This window comes from Oncorhynchus mykiss, chromosome 15, assembly GCF_057628025.1.
Source record: "Oncorhynchus mykiss isolate SJ-2025 chromosome 15, ASM5762802v1, whole genome shotgun sequence".
In the NCBI taxonomy this organism is placed as follows: Eukaryota; Metazoa; Chordata; class Actinopteri; order Salmoniformes; family Salmonidae; genus Oncorhynchus; species Oncorhynchus mykiss.
The window spans coordinates 81,974,867-81,986,847 of record NC_143036.1 but is presented as its reverse complement, the minus strand read 5'-3'; the positions used below and the strand labels follow the sequence as shown (position 1 = coordinate 81,986,847).

The 11,981-nt window shown below is 48.2% G+C and overlaps 1 protein-coding gene across 1 annotated transcript in view; it reads right to left on the bottom strand.

The window, feature by feature from the left end:
- Window positions 1–789: 789 nt before the first annotated feature.
- arhgef39 (Rho guanine nucleotide exchange factor 39) overlaps window positions 790–11,981 on the bottom strand; it is a 125,693-nt gene continuing 114,501 nt past the window's right edge. The window contains exons 10-11 of the mRNA XM_090201380.1: window positions 3,353–3,595; window positions 790–1,490 (exon numbers count right to left, since the gene is read on the bottom strand). Coding sequence (XP_090057506.1) covers window positions 1,457–1,490; window positions 3,353–3,595 — 277 coding nt within the window. The 3' untranslated portion in view covers window positions 790–1,456. The remainder of the gene's footprint in view (window positions 1,491–3,352; window positions 3,596–11,981) is intronic.

Here is an 11,981-nt window from a genome sequence, read left to right as displayed (position 1 = left end):
AGACAAGCATGATTTGTTACTAATATTATAATATACTGTATATTACCATAGAGACAAGCATGATATGTTACTAATATTATAATATACTGTATATTACCATAGAGACAAGCATGTTACTATTATTATAATATACTGTATATTACCATAGAGACAAGCATGTTACTAATATTATAATATACTGTTTATTACCATAGAGACAAGCATGATATGTTACTATTATTATAATAGACTGTATATTACCATAGAGACAGGCATGTTACTAATATTATAATATACTGTTTATTACCATAGAGACAAGCATGATATGTTACTATTATTATAATATACTGTATATTACCATAGAGACAAGCACGATATGTTACTAATAGTATAATATACTGTATATTACCATAGAGACAAGCATGTTACTAATATTATAATTTACTGTATATTACCATAGAGACAAGCATGATATTATAATATACTGTATATTACCATAGAGACAAGCATGTTACTAATATTATAATATACTGTATATTACCATAGAGACAAGCATGATATTATAATATACTGTATATTACCATAGAGACAAGCATGTTACTAATATAATATACCGTACATTACCATAGAGACAAGCATGATGTGTTACTAATATTTCAGCTCGTCTGAATTAAATGTAAAAATCACGATTTAACATTCAGATGACATGGTGTTGTGCTGCCAAAATATCCCAGGGGACAGTTTTGATTCCCAATCTAGTAATACAGTATTTTCCTGCTGAGCTTTTGCTCTGACATATAAATGACAACATTCTATTCAGGACAAAACATTCATTTATTTCAGAGTCAAATCTCACAGTTTCCATCTCCTGGAGCTTCTATCGTGAAGGTGTTTCAAAGTGTCTTTGGCATCAGTGTTAAAATCTTCACATTTCATATCTTCTATCTACCTCCCATCTCTCCTCATATCTAACTACCTCCCATCTCTCCCAATTAACCTAATTCTCCAGTATCTAACTACCTCCCATCTCTCCTCATATCCCACCGTTAACCTGATTCTCCAGCATCTAACTACCTCCCATCTCTCCTCATATCTAACTACCTCCCATCTCTCCCCATTAACCTGATTCTCCAGTATATCTCTCCATTAACCTAATTCTCCAGTATCTAACTACCTCCCATCTCTCCTTATATCCCCTCGTTAACCTGATTCTCCAGTATCTAACTACCTCCAATCTCTCCTCATATCTAACTACCTCCCATCTCTCCCCATTAACCTGATTCTCCAGTATATCTCTCCATTAACCTAATTCTCCAGTATCTAACTACCTCCCATCTCTCCTTATATCCCCTCGTTAACCTGATTCTCCAGTATCTAACTACCTCCAATCTCTCCTCATATCCCCCCCATTAACGCTTATCTGTCAGACTTGATTGGTTTGTGTGAAAGAGCAAGGATCTCTGAAGTTCTTGGTCCTTCACAGGATCACACAGCTTGACCTGGCCGATTCACTGAGGAGAAAACGAAGAAGGATGTGAAAAAAAATAGTTGTTCACCTCTGCTCTATATCAGAGTAATTACACTGTAATAACACCAGGATAGAGGGTTCTAGATCCTCTGCTCTATATCAGGGTAATTACACTGTAATAACACCAGGACAGAGGGTTCTAGTTCCTCTGCTCTATATCAGGGTAATTACACTGTAATAACATCAGGATAGAGTGGACAGAGGGTTCTAGATCCTCTGCTCTATAACAGGGTAATTACACTGTAATAACACCAGGATAGAGTGGACAGAGGGTTCTAGATCATCTGCTCTATATCAGGGTAATTACACTGTAATAACATCAGGATAGAGTGGACAGAGGGTTCTAGTTCCTCTGCTCTATATCAGGGTAATTACACTGTAATAACATAAGGATAGAGTGGACAGAGGGTTCTAGTTCCTCTGCTCTATATCAGGGTAATTACACTGTAATAACATCAGGATAGAGTGGACAGAGGGTTCTAGTTCCTCTGCCCTATATCAGGGTAATTACACTGTAATAACACCAGGATAGAGTGGAGAGAGGGTTCTAGTTCCTCTGCTCTATATCAGGGTAATTACACTGTAATAACACCAGGATAGAGTGGACAGAGGGTTCTAGATCATCTGCTCTATATCAGGGTAATTACACTGTAATAACATCAGGATAGAGTGGACAGAGGGTTCTAGTTCCTCTGCTCTATATCAGGGTAATTACACTGTAATAACATCAGGATAGAGTGGACAGAGGGTTCTAGTTCCTCTGCTCTATATCAGGGTAATTACACTGTAATAACATCAGGATAGAGGGTTCTAGTTCCTCTGCTCTATATCAGGGTAATTACACTGTAATAACATCAGGATAGAGTGGACAGAGGGTTCTAGTTCCTCTGCTCTATATCAGGGTAATTACACTGTAATAACATCAGGATAGAGTGGGCAGAGGGTTCTTGTTCCTCTGCCCTATATCAGGGTAATTACACTGTAATAACATCAGGATAGAGTGGACAGAGGGTTCTTGTTCCTCTGCTCTATATCAGGGTAATTACACTGTAATAACATCAGGATAGAGTGGACAGAGGGTTCTTGTTCCTCTGCTCTATATCAGGGTAATTACACTGTAATAACATCAGGATAGAGGGTTCTAGTTCCTCTGCTCTATATCAGGGTAATTACACTGTAATAACATCAGGATAGAGTGGACAGAGGGTTCTAGTTCCTCTGCTCTATATCAGGGTAATTACACTGTAATAACATCAGGATAGAGTGGACAGAGGGTTCTTGTTCCTCTGCCCTATATCAGGGTAATTACACTGTAATAACATCAGGATAGAGTGGACAGAGGGTTCTTGTTCCTCTGCTCTATATCAGGGTAATTACACTGTAATAACATCAGGACAGAGGGTTCTAGTTCCTCTGCCCTATATCAGGGTAATTACACTGTAATAACATCAGGATAGAGTGGACAGAGGGTTCTAGTTCCTCTGCTCTATATCACAATATTTAATTCATTCAGATCTAGGATGTGTTATTTTAGTGTTCCCTTTATTTTTTTGAGCAGTGTATATACTGTACATTCTGTACGAACCCACCTCTGAACAACAGCATTATCATATATACTGTACATTCTATATGAACCCACCTGTGAATGAGAGCATAATCATATATATACAGTACATTATGTACGAACCCACCTCTGAATGAGAGCATAATCATATATATACAGTACATTCTGTACGAACCCACCTCTGAATGAGAGCATTATCATATATAGACTGTACATTCTGTACGAACCCACCTCTGAATGACAGCATTATCATATATACTGTACATTCTATATGAACCCACCTCTCAGCTGGCCCCCCAGTCAGCTTCATCCTCTTGGAGGCGCTTCCCTCTGCTTCTGCTGGAGCGGTAGGTCTGGAGGGGGTCTGGGGTGGAGGGGGGGCCATCCTCTTCCTCCCTGGGGTGGAGGTGGTGGGTGGTGTGGTGGGGGTAGTTTGGTTCTTCTGGTCCTCTACAAAGCAGCGTAGAGGTCTCCTGACCAGATCATCTCTCTGATGGACCACTGTGTTCCTGGACTTCAACTGGCTGGAGAGACCACAGACAACAAGTTACAACAACTGACTGTAGAGACCACAGACAACAACTAGCTGGAGAGACCACAGACAACAACTGACTGTAGAGGCCACAGACAACAACTGACTGTAGAGACCACAGACAACAACTGACTGTAGAGACCACAGACAACAACTGAATGTAGAGACCACAGACAACAACTGAATGTAGAGACCACAGACAACAACTGGCTGTAGAGACCACAGACAACAACTGACTGTAGAGACCACAGACAACAACTGACTGTAGAGACCAGACAACAACTGACTGTAGAGACCACAGACAACAACTGACTGTAGAGACCACAGACAACAACTGACTGTAGAGACCACAGGCAACAACTGACTGTAGAGACCACAGACAACAAGTTAGAACAACTGACTGGAGAGACCACAGACAACAAGTTAGAACAACTGACTGTAGAGACCACAGACAACAACTGACTGTAGAGACCACAGACAACATGTTACAACAACTGACTGGAGAGACCACATTGTTCATTGTCCTCCAAAAAACAAGATCTCAGTAACACCATTTCTCTGGTGAGCCACCGTTCTCCTTGACCTTAACTGACTGCTCAGTAACACCATTTCTCTGGTGAGCCACCGTGCTCCTTGACCTTAACTGACTGCTCAGTAACACAATTTCTCTGGTGAGCCACCGTGCTCCTTGACCTTAACTGACTGCTCAGAAAACAGAATATACAGTTACAACATGACTGGAAGTGAGGAGACTGAACATCACGTGAGAATAAATTACAGTTTAAAACTTCTGTTGATCACTGACATCTAGCCTTAATATTGGACTTTTCCTTTGGGTCATTAATGGGGGAGGCAGGTAGAGCGTTGGGCCAGTAACCGAGAGGTTGCAGGATCGAATCCCGAGCTGACAAGGTAAAAATCTGTCGTTCCACCCCTGAACAAGGCAGTTAAGCCACTGTTCACCGGTAGGCCGTCATTAAAGTAATAATTTGTTCTTAACTGACTTGCCTAGTTAAATAAAGGTTACATTTTAGCATCCCTGTCCAGCCAGGTAAGAGTGACCCACCAGGTGTTTAACATCCCAGCCAGGTAAGAGTGACCCACCAGGTGTTTAACATCCCTGTCCAGCCAGGTAAGAGTGGCCCACCAGGTGTTTAACATCCCTGTCCAGCCAGGTAAGAGTGACCCACCAGGTGTTTAACATCCCTGTCCAGCCAGGTAAGAGTGACCCACCAGGTGTTTAACATCCCAGCCAGGTAAGAGTGACCCACCAGGTGTTTAACATCCCTGTCCAGCCAGGTAAGAGTGACCCACCAGGTGTTTAACATCCCTGTCCAGCCAGGTAAGAGTGACCCACCAGGTGTTTAACATCCCAGCCAGGTAAGAGTGACCCACCAGGTGTTTAACATCCCAGCCAGGTAAGAGTGGCCCACCAGGTGTTTAACATCCCTGTCCAGCCAGGTAAGAGTGACCCACCAGGTGTTTAACATCCCAGCCAGGTAAGAGTGGTCCACCAGGTGTTTAACATCCCAGCCAGGTAAGAGTGACCCACCAGGTGTTTAACATCCCAGCCAGGTAAGAGTGACCCACCAGGTGTTTAACATCCCAGCCAGGTAAGAGTGACCCACCAGGTGTTTAACATCCCAGCCAGGTAAGAGTGACCCACCAGGTGTTTAACATCCCAGCCAGGTAAGAGTGACCCACCAGGTGTTTAACATCCCAGCCAGGTAAGAGTGGCCCACCAGGTGTTTAACATCCCTGTCCAGCCAGGTAAGAGTGACCCACCAGGTGTTTAACATCCCAGCCAGGTAAGAGTGACCCACCAGGTGTTTAACATCCCAGCCAGGTAAGAGTGGCCCACCAGGTGTTTAACATCCCTGTCCAGCCAGGTAAGAGTGACCCACCAGGTGTTTAACATCCCAGCCAGGTAAGAGTGACCCACCAGGTGTTTAACATCCCAGCCAGGTAAGAGTGACCCACCAGGTGTTTAACATCCCTGTCCAGCCAGGTAAGAGTGGCCCACCAGGTGTTTAACATCCCTGTCCAGCCAGGTAAGAGTGACTCACAAGGTGTTTAACATCCCAGCCAGGTAAGAGTGACCCACCAGGTGTTTAACATCCCTGTCCAGCCAGGTAAGAGTGGCCCACCAGGTGTTTAACATCCCTGTCCAGCCAGGTAAGAGTGACCCACCAGGTGTTTAACATCCCTGTCCAGGCAGGTAAGAGTGACCCACCAGGTGTTTAACATCCCTGTCCAGCCAGGTAAGAGTGACCCACCAGGTGTTTAACATCCCAGCCAGGTAAGAGTGACCCACCAGGTGTTTAACATCCCTGTCCAGCCAGGTAAGAGTGACCCACCAGGTGTTTAACATCCCAGCCAGGTAAGAGTGACCCACCAGGTGTTTAACATCCCAGCCAGGTAAGAGTGACCCACCAGGTGTTTAACATCCCTGTCCAGCCAGGTAAGAGTGGCCCACCAGGTGTTTAACATCCCAGCCAGGTAAGAGTGACCCACCAGGTGTTTAACATCCCAGCCAGGTAAGAGTGACCCACCAGGTGTTTAACATCCCAGCCAGGTAAGAGTGGCCCACCAGGTGTTTAACATCCCAGCCAGGTAAGAGTGAACCACCAGGTGTTTAACATCCCAGCCAGGTAAGAGTGACCCACCAGGTGTGTAACATCCCAGCCAGGTAAGAGTGACCCACCAGGTGTTTAACATCCCAGCCAGGTAAGAGTGACCCACCAGGTGTTTAACATCCCTGTCCAGCCAGGTAAGAGTTGCCCACCAGGTGTTTAACATCCCAGCCAGGTAAGAGTGGCCCACCAGGTGTTTAACATCCCTGTCCAGCCAGGTAAGAGTGGCCCACCAGGTGTTTAACATCCCAGCCAGTTAAGAGTGACCCACCAGGTGTTTAACATCCCTGTCCAGCCAGGTAAGAGTGACTCACCAGGTGTTTAACATCCCAGCCAGGTAAGAGTGGTCCACCAGGTGTTTAACATCCCAGCCAGGTAAGAGTGACCCACCAGGTGTTTAACATCCCAGCCAGGTAAGAGTGTCCCACCAGGTGTTTAACATCCCAGCCAGGTAAGAGTGACCCACCAGGTGTTTAACATCCCAGCCAGGTAAGAGTGACCCACCAGGTGTTTAACATCCCAGCCAGGTAAGAGTGACCCACCAGGTGTTTAACATCCCAGCCAGGTAAGAGTGACCCACCAGGTGTTTAACATCCCTGTCCAGCCAGGTAAGAGTGACCCACCAGGTGTTTAACATCCCAGCCAGGTAAGAGTGACCCACCAGGTGTTTAACATCCCAGCCAGGTAAGAGTGGCCCACCAGGTGTTTAACATCCCTGTCCAGCCAGGTAAGAGTGACCCACCAGGTGTTTAACATCCCAGCCAGGTAAGAGTGACCCACCAGGTGTTTAACATCCCAGCCAGGTAAGAGTGACCCACCAGGTGTTTAACATCCCTGTCCAGCCAGGTAAGAGTGGCCCACCAGGTGTTTAACATCCCAGCCAGGTAAGAGTGGCCCACCAGGTGTTTAACATCCCTGTCCAGCCAGGTAAGAGTGGCCCACCAGGTGTTTAACATCCCAGCCAGTTAAGAGTGACCCACCAGGTGTTTAACATCCCTGTCCAGCCAGGTAAGAGTGACTCACCAGGTGTTTAACATCCCAGCCAGGTAAGAGTGGTCCACCAGGTGTTTAACATCCCAGCCAGGTAAGAGTGACCCACCAGGTGTTTAACATCCCAGCCAGGTAAGAGTGTCCCACCAGGTGTTTAACATCCCAGCCAGGTAAGAGTGACCCACCAGGTGTTTAACATCCCAGCCAGGTAAGAGTGACCCACCAGGTGTTTAACATCCCAGCCAGGTAAGAGTGACCCACCAGGTGTTTAACATCCCTGTCCAGCCAGGTAAGAGTGACCCACCAGGTGTTTAACATCCCTGTCCAGCCAGGTAAGAGTGACCCACCAGGTGTTTAACATCCCAGCCAGGTAAGAGTGACCCACCAGGTGTTTAACATCCCAGCCAGGTAAGAGTGGCCCACCAGGTGTTTAACATCCCTGTCCAGCCAGGTAAGAGTGACCCACCAGGTGTTTAACATCCCAGCCAGGTAAGAGTGGTCCACCAGGTGTTTAACATCCCAGCCAGGTAAGAGTGACCCACCAGGTGTTTAACATCCCAGCCAGGTAAGAGTGACCCACCAGGTGTTTAACATCCCAGCCAGGTAAGAGTGACCCACCAGGTGTTTAACATCCCTGTCCAGCCAGGTAAGAGTGACCCACCAGGTGTTTAACATCCCAGCCAGGTAAGAGTGAACCACCAGGTGTTTAACATCCCAGCAGGGTAAGAGTGACCCACCAGGTGTTTAACATCCCTGTCCAGCCAGGTAAGAGTGACTCACCAGGTGTTTAACATCCCAGCCAGGTAAGAGTGGTCCACCAGGTGTTTAACATCCCAGCCAGGTAAGAGTGACCCACCAGGTGTTTAACATCCCAGCCAGGTAAGAGTGTCCCACCAGGTGTTTAACATCCCAGCCAGGTAAGAGTGACCCACCAGGTGTTTAACATCCCAGCCAGGTAAGAGTGACCCACCAGGTGTTTAACATCCCAGCCAGGTAAGAGTGACCCACCAGGTGTTTAACATCCCTGTCCAGCCAGGTAAGAGTGACCCACCAGGTGTTTAACATCCCTGTCCAGCCAGGTAAGAGTGACCCACCAGGTGTTTAACATCCCAGCCAGGTAAGAGTGACCCACCAGGTGTTTAACATCCCAGCCAGGTAAGAGTGGCCCACCAGGTGTTTAACATCCCTGTCCAGCCAGGTAAGAGTGACCCACCAGGTGTTTAACATCCCAGCCAGGTAAGAGTGACCCACCAGGTGTTTAACATCCCAGCCAGGTAAGAGTGACCCACCAGGTGTTTAACATCCCTGTCCAGCCAGGTAAGAGTGGCCCACCAGGTGTTTAACATCCCAGCCAGGTAAGAGTGGCCCACCAGGTGTTTAACATCCCTGTCCAGCCAGGTAAGAGTGGCCCACCAGGTGTTTAACATCCCAGCCAGTTAAGAGTGACCCACCAGGTGTTTAACATCCCTGTCCAGCCAGGTAAGAGTGACTCACCAGGTGTTTAACATCCCAGCCAGGTAAGAGTGGTCCACCAGGTGTTTAACATCCCAGCCAGGTAAGAGTGACCCACCAGGTGTTTAACATCCCAGCCAGGTAAGAGTGTCCCACCAGGTGTTTAACATCCCAGCCAGGTAAGAGTGACCCACCAGGTGTTTAACATCCCAGCCAGGTAAGAGTGACCCACCAGGTGTTTAACATCCCAGCCAGGTAAGAGTGACCCACCAGGTGTTTAACATCCCTGTCCAGCCAGGTAAGAGTGACCCACCAGGTGTTTAACATCCCTGTCCAGCCAGGTAAGAGTGACCCACCAGGTGTTTAACATCCCAGCCAGGTAAGAGTGACCCACCAGGTGTTTAACATCCCAGCCAGGTAAGAGTGGCCCACCAGGTGTTTAACATCCCTGTCCAGCCAGGTAAGAGTGACCCACCAGGTGTTTAACATCCCAGCCAGGTAAGAGTGGTCCACCAGGTGTTTAACATCCCAGCCAGGTAAGAGTGACCCACCAGGTGTTTAACATCCCAGCCAGGTAAGAGTGACCCACCAGGTGTTTAACATCCCAGCCAGGTAAGAGTGACCCACCAGGTGTTTAACATCCCTGTCCAGCCAGGTAAGAGTGACCCACCAGGTGTTTAACATCCCAGCCAGGTAAGAGTGAACCACCAGGTGTTTAACATCCCAGCAGGGTAAGAGTGACCCACCAGGTGTTTAACATCCCTGTCCAGCCAGGTAAGAGTGGCCCACCAGGTGTTTAACATCCCAGCCAGGTAAGAGTGACCCACCAGGTGTTTAACATCCCAGCCAGGTAAGAGTGGCCCACCAGGTGTTTAACATCCCAGCCAGGTAAGAGTGACCCACCAGGTGTTTAACATCCCTGTCCAGCCAGGTAAGAGTGGCCCAACAGGTGTTTAACATCCCAGCCAGGTAAGAGTGGCCCACCAGGTGTTTAACATCCCTGTCCAGCCAGGTAAGAGTGACCCACCAGGTGTTTAACATCCCTGTCCAGGCAGGTAAGAGTGACCCACCAGGTGTTTAACATCCCTGTCCAGCCAGGTAAGAGTGACCCACCAGGTGTTTAACATCCCAGCCAGGTAAGAGTGACCCACCAGGTGTTTAACATCCCTGTCCAGCCAGGTAAGAGTGACCCACCAGGTGTTTAACATCCCTGTCCAGCCAGGTAAGAGTGACCCACCAGGTGTTTAACATCCCAGCCAGGTAAGAGTGACCCACCAGGTGTTTAACATCCCTGTCCAGCCAGGTAAGAGTGACCCACCAGGTGTTTAACATCCCAGCCAGGTAAGAGTGACCCACCAGGTGTTTAACATCCCAGCCAGGTAAGAGTGACCCACCAGGTGTTTAACATCCCAGCCAGGTAAGAGTGACCCACCAGGTGTTTAACATCCCAGCCAGGTAAGAGTGACCCACCAGGTGTTTAACATCCCTGTCCAGCCAGGTAAGAGTGGCCCACCAGGTGTTTAACATCCCAGCCAGGTAAGAGTGACCCACCAGGTGTTTAACATCCCAGCCAGGTAAGAGAGGCCCACCAGGTGTTTAACATCCCAGCCAGGTAAGAGTGAACCACCAGGTGTTTAACATCCCAGCCAGGTAAGAGTGACCCACCAGGTGTGTAACATCCCAGCCAGGTAAGAGTGACCCACCAGGTGTTTAACATCCCTGTCCAGCCAGGTAAGAGTGGCCCACCAGGTGTTTAACATCCCTGTCCAGCCAGGTAAGAGTGGCCCACCAGGTGTTTAACATCCCTGTCCAGCCAGGTAAGAGTGACCCACCAGGTGTTTAACATCCCAGCCAGGTAAGAGTGACCCACCAGGTGTTTAACATCCCAGCCAGGTAAGAGTGACCCACCAGGTGTTTAACATCCCTGTCCAGCCAGGTAAGAGTGGCCCAACAGGTGTTTAACATCCCAGCCAGTTAAGAGTGACCCACCAGGTGTTTAACATCCCTGTCCAGCCAGGTAAGAGTGACCCACCAGGTGTTTAACATCCCTGTCCAGCCAGGTAAGAGTGACCCACCAGGTGTTTAACATCCCTGTCCAGCCAGGTAAGAGTGGCCCACCAGGTGTTTAACATCCCAGCCAGTTAAGAGTGACCCACCAGGTGTTTAACATCCCTGTCCAGCCAGGTAAGAGTGACCCACCAGGTGTTTAACATCCCAGCCAGGTAAGAGTGACCCACCAGGTGTTTAACATCCCAGCCAGGTAAGAGTGGCCCACCAGGTGTTTAACATCCCTGTCCAGCCAGGTAAGAGTGGCCCACCAGGTGTTTAACATCCCTGTCCAGCCAGGTAAGAGTGACCCACCAGGTGTTTAACATCCCTGTCCAGCCAGGTAAGAGTGACTCACCAGGTGTTTAACATCCCAGCCAGGTAAGAGTGACCCACCAGGTGTTTAACATCCCTGTCCAGCCAGGTAAGAGTGGCCCACCAGGTGTTTAACATCCCTGTCCAGCCAGGTAAGAGTGACCCACCAGGTGTTTAACATCCCTGTCCAGGCAGGTAAGAGTGACCCACCAGGTGTTTAACATCCCTGTCCAGCCAGGTAAGAGTGACCCACCAGGTGTTTAACATCCCTGTCCAGGCAGGTAAGAGTGACCCACCAGGTGTTTAACATCCCAGCCAGGTAAGAGTGACCCACCAGGTGTTTAACATCCCAGCCAGGTAAGAGTGACCCACCAGGTGTTTAACATCCCTGTCCAGCCAGGTAAGAGTGGCCCACCAGGTGTTTAACATCCCAGTCAGGTAAGAGTGACCCACCAGGTGTTTAACATCCCAGCCAGGTAAGAGTGACCCACCAGGTGTTTAACATCCCAGCCAGGTAAGAGTGGCCCACCAGGTGTTTAACATCCCAGCCAGGTAAGAGTGAACCACCAGGTGTTTAACATCCCAGCCAGGTAAGAGTGACCCACCAGGTGTTTAACATCCCAGCCAGGTAAGAGTGACCCACCAGGTGTTTAACATCCCAGCCAGGTAAGAGTGACCCACCAGGTGTTTAACATCCCAGCCAGGTAAGAGTGGCCCACCAGGTGTTTAACATCCCAGCCAGTTAAGAGTGACCCACCAGGTGTTTAACATCCCTGTCCAGCCAGGTAAGAGTGACCCACCAGGTGTTTAACATCCCAGCCAGGTAAGAGTGACCCACCAGGTGTTTAACATCCCAGCCAGGTAAGAGTGACCCACCAGGTGTTTAACATCCCTGTCCAGCCAGGTAAGAGTGACCCACCAGGTGTTTAACATCCCTGTCCA